Source organism: Euphorbia lathyris, chromosome 1 (assembly GCF_963576675.1).
Source record: "Euphorbia lathyris chromosome 1, ddEupLath1.1, whole genome shotgun sequence".
NCBI lineage: Eukaryota > Viridiplantae > Streptophyta > Magnoliopsida > Malpighiales > Euphorbiaceae > Euphorbia > Euphorbia lathyris.
In genome coordinates this window covers 99553635-99577747 of record NC_088910.1, presented here as the reverse complement: position 1 = coordinate 99577747, position 24113 = coordinate 99553635, and the positions used below count along the sequence as shown (strand labels likewise).

General features: G+C 35.3%; 3 protein-coding genes across 3 annotated transcripts; all 3 read right to left on the bottom strand.

Moving 5' to 3' along the window:
• Window positions 1–227: 227 nt before the first annotated feature.
• On the bottom strand, window positions 228–6981 carry LOC136208747 (probable ubiquitin conjugation factor E4). The gene is made up of 16 exons (XM_065999902.1): window positions 6012–6981; window positions 4511–4715; window positions 4153–4304; window positions 3787–4054; window positions 3489–3641; window positions 2800–3003; window positions 2528–2640; window positions 2306–2420; window positions 1956–2045; window positions 1661–1864; window positions 1475–1570; window positions 1269–1391; window positions 1078–1170; window positions 831–995; window positions 654–743; window positions 228–565 (listed from the first exon to the last, which is right to left on the bottom strand). The coding sequence occupies exons 1-16, from the start codon at window positions 6830–6832 to the stop codon at window positions 380–382; spliced, it is 3078 nt and encodes a 1025-aa protein (XP_065855974.1). The 5' UTR covers window positions 6833–6981; the 3' UTR covers window positions 228–379.
• A 4299-nt stretch (window positions 6982–11280) lies between these two features.
• On the bottom strand, window positions 11281–13519 carry LOC136208741 (phosphatidylinositol 3,4,5-trisphosphate 3-phosphatase and protein-tyrosine-phosphatase PTEN1). The gene is made up of 6 exons (XM_065999889.1): window positions 12908–13519; window positions 12646–12822; window positions 12445–12558; window positions 12116–12304; window positions 11798–12031; window positions 11281–11706 (listed from the first exon to the last, which is right to left on the bottom strand). Exons 1-6 carry the CDS (start codon window positions 13193–13195, stop codon window positions 11419–11421), a joined length of 1290 nt encoding a protein of 429 aa, XP_065855961.1. The 5' UTR covers window positions 13196–13519; the 3' UTR covers window positions 11281–11418.
• A 114-nt stretch (window positions 13520–13633) lies between these two features.
• LOC136208733 (cyclic nucleotide-gated ion channel 2) lies at window positions 13634–19773 on the bottom strand. Its single transcript, XM_065999878.1, has 7 exons — window positions 18966–19773; window positions 15607–15822; window positions 15207–15526; window positions 14997–15108; window positions 14681–14917; window positions 14340–14426; window positions 13634–14230 (listed from the first exon to the last, which is right to left on the bottom strand). Exons 1-7 carry the CDS (start codon window positions 19671–19673, stop codon window positions 13742–13744), a joined length of 2169 nt encoding a protein of 722 aa, XP_065855950.1. The 5' UTR covers window positions 19674–19773; the 3' UTR covers window positions 13634–13741.
• Between the last annotated feature and the right edge of the window lie 4340 nt (window positions 19774–24113).

Below are 24113 nucleotides of genomic sequence, written 5' to 3'. Positions count from 1 at the left end.
TCCAATCTCAGGTTTTAGCATGGATTTACTGATTTATTTCTTTGTAATCTCTCTTTACTTTTCTTTACATTTCATCCAATGAAATGTTTATATATATTCAATGCTGTGAAAAAAAATCCGTTCAATCTGCAAAACATCTACCAATATAGAGAGAGGAACATAAATAAAGTAGAATTTAATAATATAGAGAAATAACCCTCAACTTACATAAATAAATTCATTCTGAATGTATAAAAAAAATGAATTTATTAACTCTAGCGTACAAAATTACAGGTGATTTTGCTCCACGGATAATAAATATGAATGCATTGGCAATAATAAGATTAGTTACAACTAACATCCTTTTACCTGAAATATAAGATAATATTAAATGAATGCCCTAATCAATTAACATTTCTCCAGCTCCAGCTGTTGTTTGTATTGTTGCTTTAGAACTTTGCATGTTGAACTCATCTCCATGCCTTTTCAATTTTTTGGACCTAACAAATTCCTCTATTCTTGCCTTTAATTCCACATCTGGAATCAGCATTTCCGATGTCAGATGGGACCGGTTGAATGGATCAGTCTGCATTTCACATTCAACTCAATTAAGTTTTTTATTATATGAAAATTGGATGAATATATGAATGAAACAAGTCCAGCGGAACACATACGCCATCGCTAAGAAGATGTCTTTGAATGACAGGCCTGTCTATTGTGATCCTTGAAGATGGTAAGATCACAGGGTCCTTCATCAGAGTATACTGCAAAATAGTAATCAACTGTTAAGTTACATATGAACAAGCGTCTCACGCCAAGCTGAAGAACAAAGACAGTTGAACAGAACATACTTGGATTGGGTCAAGAAATTCATCTGGTATCTCTCCAAGGGTTTCTTCAGCATCCATGGCCTCGGAAGCTGCTACTTTGGCTTTCGAACCAAGTTCGAGGAATTCCTGTATAACCCTCCCATCTTCCCCGATTCTCCTGAGGACTCCAGCTGCAGCACCAAATAACTGGAGTAGACAAATAGTCAGATCGAGTTCAATCAACATTGCATTGGACATAACGAGTTCATCAAAACTTTATCATAGTTACCTGCTCATTGTATGATCGGCCATCCTTTGAGATGGCAGATGGAAATATTTGTTCTGTATCACCCTTTGCCAGATGAACATATATATGGACAATCTTCAAGTAAATCAGGAAAAATAAAGCATAAGGACATCAGGGTGTAATTATATATAATGTTTTTGTTTCACATTCAAGTATTCAAACATGATGCTAACCTGTTTAAGCAACTGTTTCGGACGGAATTCATATTTCTCAGGATCTTTAAGGGTTAGAGATTTTCTTTGGGGACCCACTAACTGTAATAAAAAGTAATTGAGCATGCTAGCCACTCTTTCTACCTGTAAAAGAGGAAAAATCACATCCAACAGAACAAAAAAATGACATCCATTCGCGCACCTGTTGATTGATAACAGTAATTTACCATTTCAGGAAGTAAGAAAGGTGCTGTAATTTGCTCAGATGTGAATGCTAACATGCTAACATCTTCATTTGCCAACTTCATATCAATCCGAATGATCTAGAACAACCAAAAACATTTAACAAGTTCAATATCTTCTAAAAGATCTCTACATACTGAAATATAAATGTAAGGAGTAAATATACTGACATTCTCTTGAGAGTGGAATAGCCGGGTTCTCTCCTGCCTCTCTTGGGCTGGTCTTCTCTCCCATTCTGCAGTGTTCGACATCTCAGCTTCCAATTCTTTAAGTTCAAGAATTTTGTTTAGACTCTCATCAAGAAGATATATGCTATCATTGATCAAGAAGTTCAAGAAATTCAAATAGACGCCCTTTTCCTCTTCTCTAGCAATCTGAATGACATAAATTAGTGAGAGTGTGCAAGAGAAACAGTACAAGATTTAGTTAGCAGACACAGATAATTATTAGCTCTTGTTATTATACCTGTCTCCATGCATTTCGATGACTAGGGACTTGCCACAGGTACTCAAGAAGTTCAGCTATATTATGTCGGATATTGAACTTGTCATAAAACTACATAAAACAGAACAAACTGAATGATATAATCCAAAGAGCAAGACCACACTCTTACAAATAATAATAAAAATAAATAAATAAAATTTATGTTAAAGTTAGAAGTAAGCATTTTCAATATGAATTATTTGTCAACAAGTAATAATCAAGAAAAAGAAGAACTCTATATGATTTCATATCAGGCAACATGATGATTAACAAATACCAAAGTTAAGTTTGTAACAATCATCTCTCACAAATTTGAGTACTACTGAAATTACCTGGGTGTGAGAGCCTGTGAACTCGATGTCAACATAGACCTGCAAGAGATTCCTCACAAGATGTTCAAGGGACAATTGGTGCCCTTCAAATAGAGTAGATGTAGCAGAAGAGCCACTGCAGATGCAACAATCATATGCTGTGAGTATTCTTATCTTCCAAGTTTTCAAAATCAAATCAAATTTTAAACAACAATACATTTAAATTAGAAGATAATAAATCACCTTCTACGAGGCATCCAGCAATTCAACACTTCAACCATCTTTGATCTTAGATAAGGGTTTCTGATATATGCCGGACTGGCCATGAACATGATAATGAAGTTCATAAAATCATCCTACCAAGCCAGCAATAGAAAAAAATAATAATTAGAATATAATGGTCATTTGACCTTCATATATACTCCTATATAAATATGACCATGAGAGTGTCAGATGATTAGTGAACAATGTGACAAGCTTCCTTCTGGGATAAAGCATTTTAACATAAATCTTACCAATAACACCCCATCTAAAGCCTTTGGAATCCGAGAAGCAAATATAAGCAATTCCATGGCATCTTCCACAAAATGTTCAGGCAAGGACGCAAATTCCATTGGGCATGCTGCTGGTAGAGGCATTCTAAATCCACCAACTAGACCAACCAACCAAACCACCATCAACCGGTAAAAAGTAAGTGCATCCTGAAGAAGTTGTTCATCCTGTTTTTAAAAATAACAGATATTATATTAGAGATCACCACATAATCTTAATAATAACTTTGAATGGAAACATCAATTAGGATAGGATACAAGAAGGCAGTAAGAGAAGATGAAAAGGATAAGCATGACAAACATCCTGGGGAGAGTAATAGCTGCTAGGCAGTACTTAATGATTTCCAAAGGAAGTAAGAAGCCCAGCAGTTACAATAACTGACAGTTCTTTGCAACATTGATGAGAATAGTTATACAGACATTGAAAACCTGTATTTTTAGTGGATCAGAAAAATACAATCTTCTTCCATAATTAAATTATTAAAACCTTTAGCTGTCAGTTCTACCTCTCTACATGAGAGGTACACCAAAACAAACAGGGGAACTAAAAGATGCTATTTCTCAGGATATATGAATGAATATTTGGATGCAAAGACAGGTGGTGGGTAGGGGAGAGAGAGTGAGAGATAGAGAGAGAAAGAGAGGTCATGTACCCTTAATATCTGAGCTTCATAGCAAAGCTTTTCCTGTGAATACAACTCCAACTCTTTCTCAAGACGAGCAATATCCAACTGCAGTTGTGGAGATGGTGCTTGCTCTTGCATTGCTTTCATCGTGGAGAGTGTGTCTTCACATCTTGATATGTCCTGTTGTAACAGTAATATTAGTCTATTTATGCTTACACACAAAAGCACACACTTATAGATGCAGATCAAATGATATAAAACAAAGAAGAATCGCAAAGTCAAATACATAGTACAACTGCCCAGGTATAGAAGATGTATATGCTACCTGAATCAGATGCTTAAAGTCTGAAAATGCTTTCAAAAGACCCAAATTGAGAACCCTTGCGGTCATAAAGAAACATTCACAAATGAATGTGTAATTGACCTTTGATAAAGGTTTGTCAGTGCCACTACCAGAACTAGTGGCTTCTTGGGATTGAAGCCAACGACTTTCACCATCAGTAGATTGAGCAAAGAATTCTGTTTTCCCATTGTTTTCTCTATTAATCCACTCAGTAACTTCTTCTGAAGATGCATGTAGAGCTGTCAGTCCCCTGCAGTTTATTGAAAATCAAAGGAAAAGTAACAATCAGATTAGCAAGAAAATCTGTAGTAATTTTCAACAATTTAAATGTATCAAGCAACACATCACCTTAGATCCAACCGGTTACAGTAGAAGACATATTTCGGATCAATTTTATCCCTTTTGGTGAAATTACCATCAAAAAAAGGCTCACACAATCGAAGCATGACCGCACTTAGATTGACAAACATGCCTGAACTTGCACAAGATATAGGATCAACCTGTGACGGATGTAGGATACCAAATTAAAGTTGGAAACATATATAACTACATAATATAACTGACTCTATTAAGTAGACAATCTTCACACATATGCCAGTAAGAAAAAAATAGGTAAGCTTTTGCCTTTGGGGGGAAAAAGATACTAGATCACAATCACTATACCCAAGTACAGCACAAAGAATTGCAAAATAAGGAGGCAAACTACCTGAATATGGGCTCTTGAAGAATTTCTGTTGATCACCTCAGCAAGATACTGAAGAACATTCTCACGAGTGTCACTGTTTTTAAGGATCTTGAGGAGAGCTTTGTGTAGGTCATCATATAAACTAGTCATGAGAGTCTTGATTGTGGTGAAGGAAGATAATAAATCAGCTTGTCGACGTGTTGACAAGTCAGAGAAGCACTGCTGCCTGGTGTTTTATGGATATTAAGCCTCAGTGAGAAACGTTACAAGACATTCAACATCCCATTTAACAGTAGCAAAAAAAACTAAAACTAGAATTTCAAAGTAATATCAATGACTAAATTTTGCTGGATTCAAGTTGTGAAGGGTAAGAAAAAACTATAAAATGGATCCAAAGGTAAGAGCTCATAACTTCTTTTTCTAACCAAAGCACCCAAAATGTATTGTGGGACTTCAACCTTAGGATAAGACCCCAAGTACAAGCAGTCAGTTGAAAATGAAAAAGGAACACTATGCTTCACCTACCCCGTATGACAGGGTAATAGAAAAAGTAGTGGCTCATCTCTCTCTCTCTCTCAGCCCTAATTTTCTCTCATTTGTACAAACATAGTTATTAATGGTGACGCCATGGCACAAGGCTCAAGGTGGTGCGCGTTAGCACTCCCTAAGGCTGACGATGTTGCTCTGGCGACGCCATGGTGCGCCTTTGTGCGCCTGGACATGGTTATCAGTGGCACGCCTTTAGTGTCACAAATTCTTTTTTAGGGTTCTATATTATTGACCCACATGTTCAATCTCCACCATTGGATTAGACACATATAGTGTCCAAAAACAAATAAAAACATAGGGAAAGGAGACCGACTTACAAACTGAATAACCATAGCTGGCTATTAGTCAACATAGTATTTACTATTTAGTTGAATACTTTAACTTTAGAATATAGGGTTTATTGCATGTTAGAATTTACTATTAAGAACGTTGACATGATTTCTTATTTTTTGCATTCTGATCTTAATTACAATTTCTTATATTTTAAACATTATCATTTATGGTAGTTCTATATATTTATTCTTTTAATGCGCCATGTGTCGCTCAGGCGCAGTACTGCACTGCACCTTCCATAACTATGAGTACAATAGTAACCAATTTTACATTGCTTGCAAGTAGTAATAGCTAAGACAGGCCATGAGACTGGGACCTTCTGGCAAATGCAGCCTATATCATACTCAAAAGACTAAGCAAAACTTCCAAAAGGAAAGTCATAATGTCGACAATGAAGATAACTTTATCCTGTTAAAGATTGAAACCGAAAGCGGCCTCAATTCTAGCAAGCTAAATACGACATTCAGTAAGTATACCTTTCAATTTCCTTCCATTTTAAGATATCCATAACATCCAAATTAGATCCCTTTACTCAATTTCTCAAGACCCAAATGTAACAAGCAGTGTAAATAAACTAACTTCGTGAAAGCATGAACAGAAGCATAGAAAAAGAAATTAGAAAAGGGAATACTCTACTTACCCAACATCCGGCTCACTCTTAAAAATGGTATGATCAGGCAATGCACTGACATGAAAGAAAGGTCCCAGAATACTCGTCATCTCTATAACTCGTCCATTCAAATAAGCTCCTTTAGGAATCCACCATGGATGATTTACAAGAGACTTAACCCCAACAGGAGAAGTAAGCAAATAATTCAACGCTCTTAACGGGTGCTGGAAATTCCCCAATGCAGAGACCTTTATAACATTCCCTCTCAAATCCTCATAAAGCCCCTTCAATATGGGGTCCAAGCTATCAAAATCTCCGTCCAGAAAGAATTCGTCCAAAAACCGGGGAGGAGGGGGCTGGGTTCCAGAGTTGTTATACTCATCAACAGAGGCAAATATTAGGGGCAAAAGCGGCGAGACATTAGACTTTTTCGGATCAGAGTTAGAAGGAAACATATCTGGATTCCCTAAATGAATTCTACAATAGGAAACGAACAATCTCTTAACTTGCCTGATGGAGGACTCCAACTCCATTTTGACATTCTTATCCTTCATATTAGCAATTTTCTTCTCCTCTTCCGTGGCCCGGCGGTAGCAACCAAGGAGGTACTGGAACGGAGGCTCAGCCCCGGGAAATTCACCCGATAATCGATCAATCAAGACTCGCTCTGCCAAGTCCCGGGTGAGTCTCAAGTCTTTACCTTCACTAAGGATCTCAGCTGCAGTCATCTCCAAGTAAGCAAGTGGAGAAGCGGTGATCGGTGGTTCGGTGAGGGAAACTAGAAATATTTTGCGCAGAATTATGTCCTCGATTTCTTGGAGAGACCTTCGAGGCTTACTAGAGGTCGCCATGGTTGATTAGATAAGAAGAAAAAGAAGTTGATTTTGAATATAGGATCGGGAAACGATCGAAAAGGAAGGGTTTAGGGGAGGAGTATGGTGGTGGGAATATGAAAAGAGGAGGTTTGTTCACAGCTTTAATAAACTGTGTTGGGAAGAAATTTAGATGAACTAAACCACGTTATTATATGTATTCAGACGTCTTGTTATCAATTACTAACTCGGAAATTAACCATAGATTAGTTGCTCTTTGACCGAAACTTAAATGCCGTAAAAATAAGTACTGAATTTTAAATTATAAATATTATAAGTGTTGAAAGTATTAATGATGTAACTATTTAATAAATATTAAAATTAAATGTTGAATATTTTGATTTATCAAAATAAGTAATCTTAATTTAATTTACTAATTTAAATAATAGAAAAATAATTATTGTCAAACACACTTAAATTAAATAAGTGTTTAATATTCTAATTTAAATGATAAATGGTGTTATCAAACAACGCCTAATAAGTAAATGACACTTTATTAAAGATATATTATCATAGTAAACTTCATTTCATTAAATTATCTGTTTCAATCCTTATCAAGTTCGTACGTGGTAGATCATAGAAGCTGTCATACTGTTTGTTGGTGAAGGAAGCAGAGGTAAAGGCGCTATTAAGGGCAATGTTATGGATGAACAATCAGAATGTTCGGGAAGTTGTATTCGAAACCGACGCCAAACTTGTGGTCGATGCAATTCGAGCCACCACTAGTGATGCATCCGAGTTTGGTGATTTAATCTTGAGATGAAAGGAAATTCTAATTTACTCAGTCAAATGGATTCGGCGACAAGCTAATGGGGCAGTTCATACAATTATGAAGTCAGCTCATTTTAATTTTTGTTCTTTATTCTTTAATTCTTTACCAAGTTGTGTTACTCCGATTATGTTACACTCTTGCCAATCGATGGCACATTAAATTCATTCATTCGTTATTTGATTAAAAAAAACGGTTATCCCCAAATAGGAATTCTTTGTGTAAATAATTACACATGTAAATATAATTAGAAAATCATTACCTACCATAAGTTGTTTTTAACTTCAGTTAAAAATAATCATTAAAAATAGTTTAATTATAACATTATTATATTAAACAAATTAATATGTTTTTATGTATATATTTTTTATTATAAATATTCATTAAAACTTTTATTTTAAAGATTAGAAATTAGTTTTTTATTTTAATAAATATATTGGATAAAATGAATAAAATTATGAAATTAATTTAAATACCAACAAACACCTCATTTCATTAATAGTCGTGTTCGTTCGTGAATAGTCATATCAGTTCGTGAACAGATGTGTTTATCCGTGAAAAGTCATATTTATTTGTGAACAGACATATCATTTCGAGTTTTATTTATACAGAATGCAAATGTCAAATTCAAGGATTGGAAAAAATAAAAACACTCTCTGGAACTTTCTGCTCTGTTTTCCTACTCCGATTGTAGCAAATTTACATACAGTAAGAGTTCGTTTGTGTAATATGTTGTATCCTAGAAGACGATTGTCAATAGGGATGAAATATGTCTTAAGGAGACTGTTAATACAGACCCAGATTTGCCTAACTCTATTTTTTTTATTCAAGTTTTATTATTCCTACATCTTTAAGTACGTAGTCTGGATCAACAAACTCTGGCTCTGCATCGGGGGCTGGTGCGTGTGAAGTACTTGCTTCTTGTGCTAGTGCTTCTTCCCTATTACCAACATTATCTTCCATACCATCATCTGCTTCACCATCTCCATTATACCCAGCATCAACACGATCATCTGCCCCCATATACTCAAACCCAACAGTAGGATCAACACCAATAGTAGGATCAACACCAATATCAAGCTCACCATCTCCACTATACCCATAATCAACTCGATCATCTACCCCCATATTATCCAACCCAACATGATCATCTTCCACCGTATTCTCAAACCCAACATGAGCACCTTATCCCATATTCTCAATCCCCATAGCTTCACCTTCTCCCATATTCGCAATCCCACCATCTTCAGCTTCAGCTCTATTCTTAATCCCCACAGCTTCAGCTTCTCCCATATTCTGAATCCCCACAGCTTTAGCTTCTCCCATATTCTCATTCCCTATAGCTTCAGCCCCTTCCATATTTTCAATCCCCACAGCTTCAGCCTCTACCATATTCTCTCATATCAATACCAACATCTTCAGCTCCACTCATGTTCTCAATCCCAACATGATCATCTTCTACTATTCCCTCAATCCCAACAGCTTCACTACATCCCACATTATCACTTGCACTAGCTTCTCCCTTATAACCAAGGCATAGTAAACCCCTTACCACTTTCTTTTTTCCTTTACCCTTCTTCCTAACATCAGTACAGTCTTTTCCTTCATCTATCTCTTCTAGCACAACTCCCCTTGGCATATAAGCTTCTTCTATGACTATGTCCTCTCTAGTCAATGGCTTTACAAATATATGTATCTCACCACATTGTACACCAGCTAGTGCCATACGATATACATCATCATCTGATCCTAGATGTTTCAAGCTTGTAGTAATTTCTTCATCATATTGCATCCAGTAATATTGGAAGTGGCCAATACAGTCTAAACTAACCACCTTAGCTACTATGACAAGAAGAGACAGTGCATCCCAATGTGCATCAGGCCATATATATACATCTCCTCCAACATATCCATGCCTATTCATATGGCCCTTGTAATATAGAATGATATAGAAATATCCATCTGCATTAAAATAAATAAATGCACATACAGTTAACAAAGTAAATGATTTCCTAGAATAATAAATTCACAATTCAATAACAAAGTACATGACATCCTTTACAACTTTTACCTAACAAACAAAACGTATAAATGAATTCACTTTCCAAACAGAAGCATGCCATTATTAAACAATTACCCCAAATACCCTACCACTTATATAGTAACTACAAAAAGTTTACAGTATAATACTCACATGGTTTGTCTATTGCAGACATTGTTGTTCCTTTATGTCTGCTGGTCCCCGTAAAAGAAGAGTTTTTCCTACGTCGAGTCATAATCTATGGACATGCGCATCGCAAAACCCAACAAAGCAGACATGGTTATTTAACTCTACCTTTTGCCCGTACTGTTCGTATATAAAGAAGATAAAGTTTAAATTTGGAAAAATAAAAAAAAGACGCGTAAACCCAAGATAACTATTATTTTCAACATGAGAAACCTTAAGATGTAGACGCCATTATCGACGAGTTCACTTACATGCACGATATTGGATTCGAGTGTCCCACAGGTAACGATGAATCGCCGAAAGCTTTTCAGTTTCTGAGTTTTTCTGTCGCTTTATTCTAGGGTTTTCAAATCGCAATCGAGAAGACAAATATAAGATGAAGGAAGATGATGAGATGAGAGAGAGAGAGAAAATGGAGTCTGATCGTTTTTTGGGAGAAGAGCAAATAGTTCCCAAGGTTAATTTGGAGGGAAATAAGAAAGTGGTATAAAAGTCTTTTTGCTTTTAGTGGGGCACGTTTTAATAAGCTGAAAGGGTAAAATGATGACGTGGCAACGTTGACCTGCGTTGACCGGTCATAATAACTGGGTGTACACTTTAGTGGGAGGTCACCTGAAGTTTGTACACTTTGGTGTGAACAATTAAAGGTTGTACACCAAAGTGTGATAACAGGTAAAGGTTGTACACCACGTATATAAATTTACCCGGGGGCGGCGGCTTCTGAGTGTAGCGAGAGAGGGATTGTCTTGTGCAGTACTTTAATTCTTTGTGAATGATTAATTAGCGTCTTAGGTTTAGTCTCCATAGCTATCTATTTATAGTTAGACTAATAAAGGTCTAGCCCTAACCCTAATTGATTAGGTTAGGCGCGGACCATAAATGTATCGGTAAATGGGCCAAGCTCGTTTACTCCATTTATTCCTACAATATTTAAAATTTAAATATTAATTAAACTTTATTAATATTGAGAAGATATAATAATTTTTTATGATATTTAATTTATAAAATCATTATATATTTTTAAATGGTTAATAATATTCATAAGTGAAATAGTAGTGGTACAGTGGTAACTATTATTATTTACACCTAAATAATCTAAGTTTAGAATCATACCTTTACTTTAAAATTTACATTTTTTAAAGTAAAGATGAGTAAAATCTAACCGGATCAAACCGCTCAATCTGGACTAAATAACTTGGCCGGTTCGAGCGGTTAAAGATGAAAAAACCAAACCACTTCAAGCTTGTAAGCATAACAGGTTCCGGTTGAACCGGGTTGATCCGGGTCTAACAATTATGCTAATTTGAATTTGAATTCTAGCTATTGCAGTCTAATTGGTGATTGAAAAAGTTAAAAGGCAAGAATGGATGATGGTCTGAAAGAAAAGTAATTGGAAAGTGGAAAGGAAGAAACAAGAAATATGATGTATATTTATGGGTTAAAAATGTGGGCAACCAAATCTTGAAATAGAGATGGATGGAAGAGTAACAAAATATGCAGAGCCTATTGTTGGATCTGCATTATATATCTAAAAAATACATAATATATACTACTAATAATAGTATCTGTCTAGTGTTGATCTTCATCTTCATCTTCATTTATAAAGCAATCGTCACTGAAATCCCTCTCATTGGTATCAGAAGAATTAAATGAAGTGTTTGAATTTGCTGGTCCAAAAAGCATCTCCATACAGAAGGCTGATCCACATATTGACTTCCCCTTCTTCCCTACTTTATCCAAATCCCTCACTGAACACTGCAGCAAGCTATTCTTTATGAATGCTGTGTTAAAGCACACATAGAACAGTCGACTTCCTATCATTTTCATGTAGAATATCACCTGCACATCTCCTTTAACCTGTTCAATTTTAATCATTTCAATCAATCATATTTATGGAAATGGAAATGGAAGAAGCAAATTATTATATTATGTCATTGCAATTGCTCACTGTTATAGGTTTGTTGAAATAGTACTCAAGGCAACTCTTTTGATCATTTATAGGACGTTCTGTGTCCATTTGTACAACTACACGAGGCTCTGCCTCTTCTGTTTGAGACTCTATTCCTTCTTCAATGAAGGATACAAAATACCGTGGACTATTGTTTCTATGATATCCTTTTTTAATTTGTCTGCAACAACCTCTAAATAACTCCACCTGTGGACGGTATATCTGCCCCTCTACCTGTCAATATCATCGTCGGTGTTGTGTTATATATATGTTTCGTATAACACAAAAATGATAATCGTGTCAATCTTTATCATGTACCTGTTGCAACTCTGAGACTACAAAGAAGATAGATTCAATGTTAACCATGTCATAGAGACGAATTCGTCTGAGCTCTCTTCCACTACATTCAGGTAATATTACTCTAGGAGGTCCGTTTCCAGCTCCATTTGGAAATGAAAGTATGTTTCCCCAATATCCCACGTATCGCCGTTGGCTTGGTATTGACACCTGCACATCATCATAACAACCATTATAAGGTGAGTTTAATGTAACAATCCCGTCTTGAGGGGTGCCCCCAGTTAGAAGGGCTGAGCAGTAACGATAGGAGCAGGAATGAACCGAATTCCAAGAATGAAAATGTGACATACTCCTTCATTGTTGGTAGTCCTTTTATTTGCATACAACTGAAGAGCCTCCTCTGCTGTCATGCCACAGTAGACGAGGTAGGCACAGACCATGAGTCCTGTTCGGCCTTTACCTGCCTGCAAATTTCAACCACAAACACCCTATTAATTAGGTACTGTAATGTTAAATATCAAAATTAGACAGACTTAGTTAATGAAATATACCATGCAGTGCACCACTGCAATATTTCTAGAGTCCTGTGATAGCCAAGAATGAACACTTTCACAAAATTGCTTCACCATGTCCAGATGTGGTACATGATTGTCATCAAAAGGATATGTCTCTACTCGACCATGGAAATGTATGGGATCATACGATTCCTCGATACACAAATTATACACCTGCACGAAGTACATATTACAATATCAACCATTAATTATTTCTCATCAAAAAGATTAGAAAAAATAAGGAATTTGAAAGAAGTACCTTGTAGTGCCCGAAATGTCTCATGTCCAGCACAGATTTGACCTGCCACAGAGGATTTCGATACATAGCACGCATACGTTCTGCAGGGAATGACATAGCTAACAGTCTATCGGTTATATACGACATATCAAGATCATATCCGGCAACCAGCATTCGTCTACGATGCTTCGATACCAAATTTCGAAGAAAAATACTTTTTGTGAGATAATTTATCAATGAAGGTTGCAAAGATGAGCTCCTATGCTTTGCAACGTTCAAACCCATTGCTGATAGAATGGATTTTTTCATCAGGCTTCAAAACAATGGAAAATTATTGCTTATATCTGCTCATAAACATCTGCATACCTTCCTTGAATCTGAAGATAATCATTCAATTCGATGCGCGATTTCTAGGACCCAGATATATAGAATACAAAGTCCTAGAAATTGCTTTTGTATTGAATGTGAAGAAGTATGGTCAGGGGGGCCAGGAGGTGACGACAAACTCCATTTTCCTTCTCGTACAAACTCAAAATTAGATATGGTAATACAATTTGGATATTGTATGCTATAATTGGAAGGTGCTTTTGTACCTCCAATTTTGAGTTAAACAAGGCATAATTTTAGGACTCTCTCTCCTTACTCCACCAAGCATAAGTTTCTATAATAGGCAAGTCTATGGTTATATTCCTTTCCTTTTTATAGACAGCTATATATAATGACATTATAGAAGTAAATTCAGAAAAATGAATTTAAATGCTCATATATATGATATATCATAAAACAAAATGTGCTCCAAAACAAAATAATTTTATTAAACAATGAAGATTATGACAGAAATGGCTAAACTTGTGTTTATTCAAGATGGTCATGTGGCCTGATTGACATGAACATAGCAGCATACTGAAGGAGTCGGCGGTCTGTGCCTCCATTTTCTGTTGTAACAGGATTCACGGGACGTCTAGTCCTCACCCTGTATCTGCGCCAAGCGAATTGTATATTTACTGCTGCCCATGTTCGCCAATTGGACGAGTAATATCTTGCTGTCCTCTTGAGTCGTTCGTTGGCGAATTTGTAGCGAAAATGATCAGTGATGTAACGAAGATTGTTTGAATCGAGGCCAAATGCTTCTGTAGGTTCCAAGCAAACAAATGTAGCAGATGAAGCTGGTAGCCGGTCTATAAATGGACGGCGAAGGCACCATGAGAGTAGCTCATCACCCAAAAATCCTCCTGGTTCAAGCACACTTGTTGCTATCACTCCTTTGCTAAGACTCTGGCTTCTTTTTATCTTCCCTCGAACTATGAACACCATCCTTTGCACAGGATCTCCTTCTCTAATTATCTGATGCATTAATTATATAGACAATGAAAAAATGTTCATTTGAGGGAAAAAATAGGGATTATATATGTTAGAAGCATCGAGTAATTATGAAAGCATAGTAAAGGTTCACCTTTTCATCCTCGGAGAAGACGAGTGGTCTGACTCGATCGCATATGTTGTCAAGAATAAGATCATTCAAGTTTTGAAACCAAGGAACCTGTGGAGAACATAGAATAACAAGGGTGGGTGAGATTTCATTTCTCCATTTTATAAGGCATTGAGAGTTCAGAAATTTAGCTGTGAAGTTTGCAAAAATGAACATGTATATATATGATGGCCTAAGATTGGATGGGTGATTCTGGTATCATATTGAAAAACTTAGTTCTAACTCAGACCTCAAAAGATAGCATGTTCACATATAGCTTTATAACTCACTAACCAATTTGGAAGAAGGGGCTGAAATGAGTTTACCTTCTTGATGAGGTCTAGGCAAAGGTAGCGTCTGATATCTCTGCGGAGTCCTTCAGGTAAGTCCTGAATTAAGTCCGTCTCATCTTCTCCTCCCAAGGCTACCCATTTATGGCGTTCGAAATGGCGAACTCTTTGCCTCAAGCGAGAAGGTAACTGCCTCCGTCTCATCCACCATTCCATATCGCGACATCTCAGCTGCATTTTCCTCTTCTTAGCCATCACGGAATGGAGAAACACCTATAATTGCATTCATTGATTCTCATCATTTGAACCCAAAACAGTAATAAGTTGATCAAAAGAGTGAACAGCAACTCACTTGAATGTTTCCTATCAATAGAGTGAAGAGCATCAAACCACTAAGCACTATACATATACTGAATATAACTTCTAGCCAATTACTTGTCGGTTCGAGATCATTCCCAAAGGTGCTGCATATTCAAGTTCAAAAGAAAACTAAGAATCAGGAAAAGTAGAGAAGAGAAGGTTCCTGATAAAATGCAAAAGAATTGGATTCAGGATATTTTACCTGAGTGTCATTAAACCCCAGAAAATGGGATAAAGGATCTTGACAGCCAAAGAATTGCTAGAAATGACAGGAAGAGCAGTCTTATAAATTCCATATCTGAAAGGTCCTGACATATCTAAGCACATGGGCAGATGTCTGGCAGCTTCAGTTAAATTACCACCACAAGATTTTCCTAATTCGCTTCCAGGGGAGAAAAGCTTATAGCAGACTTCTTCAGAGCAAGCCAAAGAAAGGTCACAATTTGGTTTTCGTTCACACTGCAGTCTTAAGCATGATGCCACCCGTTGTATTCCAAGAACATACCAGCATCCTCCGGCAACCTGTGATTGTCAACAGATCAGATTCTGAAAACGTTTTTAAGAAATTTAAATGTGACAAGGGGTTAAGATGAAGGACATACATGAGAAGCAATGATGTAGGCAATAAGATTAAGGCCGAAACCCCACCAAATGGTGCCGAAGATATAACCTGTGACTTTTTGCATTTTTCTCATTAAATATATGCAGTGGTACACTTTGGGGAGGAATTGGAACAGGAACATCAATAGGAGTATTGTCATTATCAGCTTTATCTGCTCCTCTTTTATCAATTTCGGTAGAATTAACCAGAATACTACCTGAAATTATGAAATTGATCAGAAACTATAAACAAGACAGCAGTGAGAAAATTCCGTTGATCATATTATAATATGATTCTAGTTAAATCAACTATTCTTTTAGGAACCAAATGAAGCTGGACAACATTACTATGCTAAGTTCATACTTCAAAACTATATTATATCCTTCAAAAATTCAAAAAATCCAAGTAGTAATATCATATTCAGCCTTAACATTTTGTTATTAATTAGATTGAAAAACTTTACTATTGGTGATAATGCAAAAAGTCTGTAACTTCCAAATCAAATTGGTTCGTTAACTAACTTTTTCAGCCCACTTCAGTGCAGCCTTTGTTACTTAACAGGAGCCCATCAAAGGATAGCCTAACCCACAATATCCCATCAATTCTCAAAATTGGATTTTCCTTTTATAAGAGAACTCATCTTACAGCAACATGATATTTTTGGAAGAAAAATTTAAATATTCGTGCAAAACTTAACAGTCCATATTAGTCATATACGTAATAAATATTTTCATATATATTAGAAATTAAATTTTTGAACTGGTATATTTCATGAATTATTAGTTTCTTTTACATAAATTTAATATAAATGTGAACATGACACTATTCTAAACTTTAGATTAAAATTGTTCTATCAGGGTCACGTAGAATAAAAAGGAAACAAAAAAGATGGGCCGAAAGAAATTTTGTTAAGCTTTTATGTAAAATAAAAAAAAGAACTAATATTTTTATTGAAGGAATTGAACTGCATAAAATTTATTTATTTTTAATCATCCAGTTACATTTGAATTTGAGTTGGGAAATTTTTTCAAATAGATAAAGCTCTCCCAACACATTGGCCAATTTATATTTTAAAATTTAACTAAAAAATATATAAGTAATTAAATTACATAATATTTATATTATGTATATATATAATATAATACATTAAATTATTAGTCAGCATCACTTATATTTATGCCCCAGTGAAATCATTGAAATCATGATGAAATAAAAGCTCAAGAAAACAAGATGATGAGCTTTTCATTTTAGGCAAAAAAACCTTACCTGTGGAGTTGGGGAACCGCAATATGAAATACGGACAACACTCCTTGCCCACTTGCAAGTAACAAAACGTCTCATCTAACCGTATATAAACCTTAACCTTACTAAACTTTCTTAGATCATCCTTCCCGATTCCCCAATAATATATATACAAAATTTTATATTGTTACAAGATGCAACACATCTAACTAATAAAAATGAAATGGATATAAAAAAGATAATTAAATTAAAAAATAGGTTTAATATATCATTTGCTTCCTGAACTTGTCCAAAATAGTTGATTGGCCCCCTGAACTTTTAAAGTGTCTCGATAGCCCCCTAAACTTGCATAAAATGTTCAGTTAACCCCCTGAACTTGCGTAAAATGTAATCAATTAATCATTCGGTTGTAAAAAAGTAAGTCAAATGCGGAAGATATGTTACACGTGCCTTAGAATGTTATTACATATTTCACAAAATAGATTAAAACATGTTAAAAAGGAATTTCTTACTAATTCAACTATAAAACATTTTCTTCTCTAATATTATAACCGCATACCCCGATCTTAATCGTTTTACTTTTTTAAGATGCATGCAATATATCTTCCGCATTTAACTTACTTTTTTACAACCGAGTGATTAATTGATTACATTTTATGCAAGTTCATGGGCTATCGAGACACTTTGAAAGTTCAGGGGGCCAATCAACCATTTTGGACAAGTTCAGGGAGCAAATGATGTATTAAACCTAAAAAATAAAATGTACAAATATAATATTTCAGAGTTTTGCTGTGTTTGTTTACCTAGATTGACTAGGCTATAGTTTTTCATTTTTGTCTGATAGGGCTTATCACCCCTTCAAATATATATACGTAAAATTTGTCAAGTGACACATCAGATCATATGCTAATCATATATGCTTATACGTTTTGGTATGTTAAATCATGCACAGTAACTCCATCTTAAACCTTACTAATAATTTTGGACCTAAAAGATGAAGATATTTTTGTTGTACTATACAATACAAAATTCAATTGAATGTGATTAGAAAGCACAACTTGATTACAATATGTAATTTAGCTATCCATATATGTCTAAAATATCAATTCAGTCCTTACCATTGACCTTTTATTAACCGTACTCCTTTGCTCGAAAAATCAATTTTGCTTCTAATATTCATTTTCCGTTAAATAATTTATTTGGAACAGTACAAAAAATCACTGAAAGATTTGGTGCTATTAATTGATTAACATAAAATTTTAATTTTAATTTTTTTTTTTTGAAACTATTTTAATTTTAATTTATTTTCTCTTTTGTTTATATATTTTTATATAAGGATAAAATAAAACAAATGAAAATCAAGTAGATATAATTAAATAAGCTTAATGGATATAAACTATACATATATTAATTACTTTAAGCGCTGCCAATTTTTTACACAAGAAAGGATAGATTTTATTCTTTGTTTTTTGTTATTCTAAATCTTTTAAATGTATACATCACCAAGAAAAGAGGGTATTCCAACTATAAAATGATTCTTTTTTAATAGCTACTGACATGCTTACGTGAGATTTTCAACGGAAAATGAAAATTAATTTTTTTATGATCCAATTTAATATTTTTTTAAAAGAATAAATATAAGCATATCAATTTCAATTTATTTAATTTGTAGGGGAAATGTAAATTTTTAAGTGTTTCTTTTCGGGATAAAGATTAATTTCACCTTTAAATTATTTGAAAAAATAGGTCAAATTTCCTTTTTAAAAAAGTTCAATTTTGCTTCAATAATAAAATTTTAGCAGAATTTGCTCTCTACACGAAAAAAAAACGTTGTTTACTTTTTTTTCTAAATAAATACTTATAAATAAAAAAAATAAGAGCCCATGTGGAAAATACACAGTGGTCCAATTCCACCCACACATATTTCTTTTATGAAATAATATATAAGTTTTCATTGGTTGAGTTTATTTCACCTCGTATCACTGTAAAACTTGGACGTGCGAATGATTGAAATTCTAGTAGGATGACGTGGCATAAAAAGATTGGGGGATATATATGAAACTCAGAAAGGTAGAAAGTGAATGAGGTGGAGTTAATCCCAAAAGCAAAAAAACGCACCTGAGGGACTGGCAGAATCACAAAAACATCGAACCAGAAGCCTTTCAGAGATCGGAAGTAGTGTTTGGCAATACTCCGAGCGTCCCACACCAGTTTCCCGCACCCAACCACCAGTGACTCCCTCGACACGTACGCCAGCCTGAACTGCAGCCACAGATGACACAAATGCACCACGTCCACACACGTGCGAAGCACGGTTACAACCGCAGCTAATCCGCCGTCCATATACAGGCACGGTGCCCCACCTCTACCAATCGATAAAGAGTAGAAGAACAGCGGATCAACCGCTAAGGCCATCCCACGCGCGAGAAGAAACGCGCGATTCCACGTCCGGACGCGCTTGCTGCGAGGATCGAGAACGGAACCGAAGAATCCGGAGGGGACCCGCGGCTGCGAGCGAGTCGATGAGTATTTTTTTGTACCGGTGCGGTATTGAATCGGGACAAGAGATGAACCGGCTGACGCCACCCATTCAGGCTGGTTAGCTTGATCGCAGCTGGTTGAATGAAAGACGGGAACCCCAACCTGAGTGCAGGCGTAACATTCTATGGAGCTGTTGGAGACGGGGAGAGTGTTTTCATCAGTGAGGGCAGGGGAGTTAGTGGTGTCGCCGGAGGTGTCATTGTGAGTAGGAGAAGTGTTGGTGTAGCAGAGAAGAAGTCCAATCCACCTTGGGAAGGAGAAGTGGAAATTGGGCAGTGAAGGCATGATTGGAAGAGCGGAACCATGGGAGAGAAAGAGAGGGGGGAAATTGAAGAAGTGGGATAGGTAATTAATGAAGAAGATGAAAGGGGGTGAGGGGGGGATTATAAGAGAAGAGACGTAGGAAATGAAGAGATGATGAAGAAGAAGAGGGAATGGAATACGGAATATGGTGGGGGTGGGGGTGGGGGTGGGGCTGATGTGTCTGATGCCGCATATGGTAGGGGCACTCTTTCCTGTTACAGTTAGCACTTTATATTGGACCACACCCCATTTACTGACCGTTTCATTCTTCTCTAACTTTGATTTTGTTTTGAAAAAACTAATGGTGGTCTTCAAAAGAAGACCCTTTGGAATGTAGTGTAAATTAGAGAAAATAAAGAGATAAGTACAGAGATTAATGGTTAATACCCGATGGAGAGTATTTTATAGCCCCTTTCATATGTGATGCAAAAGATCTGCGTGTTCTTCATTAAATGGTTTAAGTAGCATACATGGTTCACACATGTGAGGTTGGGAGGTTCCTCGTATTGAGACTTAAATGGTTCACTTTGTATCATTAGTTAACTTAATCCATGATTTAGTGATAGATGTGGTTAGTGTATTTTTGGTGATCTATGAATATTCTATTGATATTTTTCAGACGGTTTTCACGAAAAAGTTAAAGTTTCGTACACATATTTTATGAAGTTTTTCAGCCATTAGTGAATGTTCAAACCCTCATTGTAGTACCCACTGGATCTGTCAGTGAAAAAGAGTAAACAATTAACATCAACAATAAACAATAAGTTCTCGTAACTTTGAGAAAAGAAAAGAAAAATGAATCTCTTGAAGCCTATTAGCAATAACTATTTAGTGAAGGCTTTATTCCACTCTCGTCATGTCTAGGGATGGCAACGGGTAGGGTACCCGCGGGTAATGTCAATCTCAAATCCTTACCCTTTTATTTTTTAATTACCCGTACCCGTCTCATTATCCTAACGGGTATACTTTTTGTATCTCATACCCTTCCCATTTAATTCGCGGGTACCCGCGGGTACCCTTACCCATTAAGAATCAATAAATAAAACAAAAATATTACAAATTTAACATAGTATAAATTTAATAAATCATCTATCTAAAAATTGAACAAATGGAACCTTAATTAATAAGAATAAAATAGTTTAGTGGTATCACTCAATGGTTAAAAAACAAAATATTAGAGTTCAAATCTCACGTCTTACATCTAAAAAACAATTATATTTATTAATATATATAAATTTTATGATGGGTAACGGGTACCGGGTACCCTAGGGGGTATTCCCATACCCGTCCCATTACCCTAACGGGTAATGGTTTTAATCTCATACCCGTCTCATACCCTTTTATACAGGGTACGGGTAGTCTCATTAGGGTCGGGTAGTGCCGGGTACCCGCGGGTATACTACCTGTTGCCATCCCTAGCCGTGCCTGCTTCAAACCATACAAGGATTTAGATAACTTGCTAACTTTCCCAGTTTTGCCTTACTATGGCCTTCTAGAGGCCACATGAACAATTCTTCATCATTTGTTCCATGTAAGTAAGCGTTATTTATGTCAATTTGGAGGATGGACCATTGCTTGGATGGTGCAATTGCTAGAAAAGCTCTTACTGTGACAACTTTAGTAACAAGCGAGAAACTGTCATGATAATTAATCCTTAGTACTTGATTGTAGCCCTTGACATTGTCCCATCATGTTTATATTTTACTCCAAACACCCTCTTGAAGTTATACGTTTCTTTCCATTAAGGAGAGAAACTAGTTCTCAAGTTTGGTTTTGTTCAAAAGCTTCAATCTCTTGCTTCATAACATCTTCTTAATAAGGATAACCCTTGGCCTCTAGATAGTGTTGAGGTTCTGAAATCTAAAATTTTAGCTAAAAATGACGTGTAAAGTGGAGTATAATGAAAAATATTAGTGCTATAGCATTAGTATTATCTATGTTATTAGAAGAAACTTGATTGAGGCCAAAGTTTGTCATCCAATTAGTAGGCTTACTAGACCTGGTGGATTTTCTCAGGATCTGTTGTGCAACTGAAGGATGAAATTGTATTTATTATGAATTCAAATATTCATCATAGGATGACAATGAAGGTTGTGTTTCATTTGTCTTCTGTTTATTAAGAACATGATCATAAGATAATGAAGCACGGAAAATTTATGAGGATTCACCAAAAGGCATAACAATAGGTAAAGTAGAAGATGGACTTTCTGTAAATGTAACAGAAGATTTATCAAAAGGAAAATATGTTTCTATAAACTTTACATCTCTAAACACACACAGAATTTGAAAAGGGCACTTCCATTCTAAGACTTTTTTTGGTTAGACATTTAATAAGGTTGTAGCATATAACAAGGCTCCCTCGAAAACTTGTTTAGAAAAATGGCTTGTTTAAACAAGGCTCTAGCAACAAATACCAATAACCTATGTCTCCTTTTAACTACACCACTTTATTGGGGTGTATAAATACAAGTCTTATGATGAACTATACCATGATTTGTAAAATAGTTTGGGTAGGGTTACCTACAAACTCTAAGCCATTATATGTTTTAACTTTAGCAACAACGCGTTGGAATTGAACCTTTACTATTTTAAAGAAACAATCTAGTAAGTTAGGGACTTGATGTTTATGTTTAAAGAGTATAGTCCATATGACTTTGTTGTAATCATCTATAACAATAAGCATGTATCTATCCCTTGTGAATGAAGGTTTATGATATGTCCCCCAAACAATCTACATGTAAAAGTTTAAAGGTTCACTTAGATTGCATAATCCTAAGAGAAAAGGTTTTCTAGCTTGTTTGGCTTGAAGCCAAGTAGTAGAGTCGGAAATTTTATTCAACTTGAAAAAGATGTCTACATTATCCAATTAGTAGGCTTACTAGACCTGGTGGATTTTCTCAGGATCTGTTGTGCAACTGAAGGATGAAATTGTATTTATTATGAATTCACATATTCATCATAGGATGACAATGAAGGTTGTGTTTCATTTGTCTTCTATTTATTAAGAACATGATCATAAGATAATGAAGCACGGAAAATTTATGAGGATTCACCAAAAGGCATAACAATAGGTAAAGTAGAAGATGGGATTTCTGTAAATGTAACAGAAGATTTATCAAAAGGAAAATATGTTTCTATAAACTTTACATCTCTAAAGACACACGGAATTTGAAAAGGGCACTTCCATTCTAAGACTTTTTTTGGTTAGACATTTAATAATGTTGTAGCATATAACAAGGCTCCCCCGAAAAGTTGTTTAGAAAAATGGCTTGTTTAAACAAGGCTCTAGCAACAAATACCAATAACCTATTTCTCCTTTTAACTACACCACTTTATTGGGGTGTATAAATACAAGTTTTATGATGAACTATACCATGATTTTTGTAAAATAGTTTGGGTAAGGTTACCTACAAACTCTAAGCCATTATATGTTTTAACTTTAGCAACAACGCGTTGGAATTAAACCTTTACTATTTTAAAGAAACAATCTAGTAAGTTAGGGACTTGATGTTTATGTTTAAAGAGTATAGTCCATATGACTTTGTTGTAATCATCTATAACAATGAGCATGTATATATCCCTTGTGAATGAAGGTTTATGATATGTCCCCCCAACAATCTACATGTAAAAGTTTAAAGGTTCACTTAGATTGCATAATCCTAAGAGAAAAGGTTTTCTAGCTTGTTTGGCTTGAAGCCAAGTAGTAGAGTCAAAAATTTTATTCAACTTGAAAAAGATGTCTACATTATCCAATTAGTAGGCTTACTAGACCTGGTGGATTTTCTCAGGATCTGTTGTGCAACTGAATGATGAAATTGTATTTATTATGAATTCACATATTCATCATAGGATGACAATGAAGGTTGTGTTTCATTTGTCTTCTGTTTATTAAGAACATGATCATAAGATAATGAAGCACGGAAAATTTATGAGGATTCACCAAAAGGCATAACAATAGGTAAAGTAGAAGATGGGATTTCTGTAAATGTAACAGAAGATTTATCAAAAGGAAAATATGTTTCTATAAACTTTACATCTCTAAAGACACACGGAATTTGAAAAGGGCACTTCCATTCTAAGACTTTTTTTGGTTAGACATTTAATAAGGTTGTAGCATATAACAAGGCTCCCCCGAAAACTTGTTTAGAAAAATGGCTTGTTTAAACAAGGCTCTAGCAACAAATACCAATAACCTATTTCTCCTTTTAACTACACCACTTTATTGGGGTGTATAAATACAAGTCTTATGATGAACTATACCATGATTTGTAAAATAGTTTGGGTAAGGTTACCTACAAACTCTAAGCCATTATATGTTTTAACTTTAGCAACAACGCATTGGAATTAAACCTTTACTATTTTAAAGAAACAATCTAGTAAGTTAGGGACTTGATGTTTATGTTTAAAGAGTATAGTCCATAT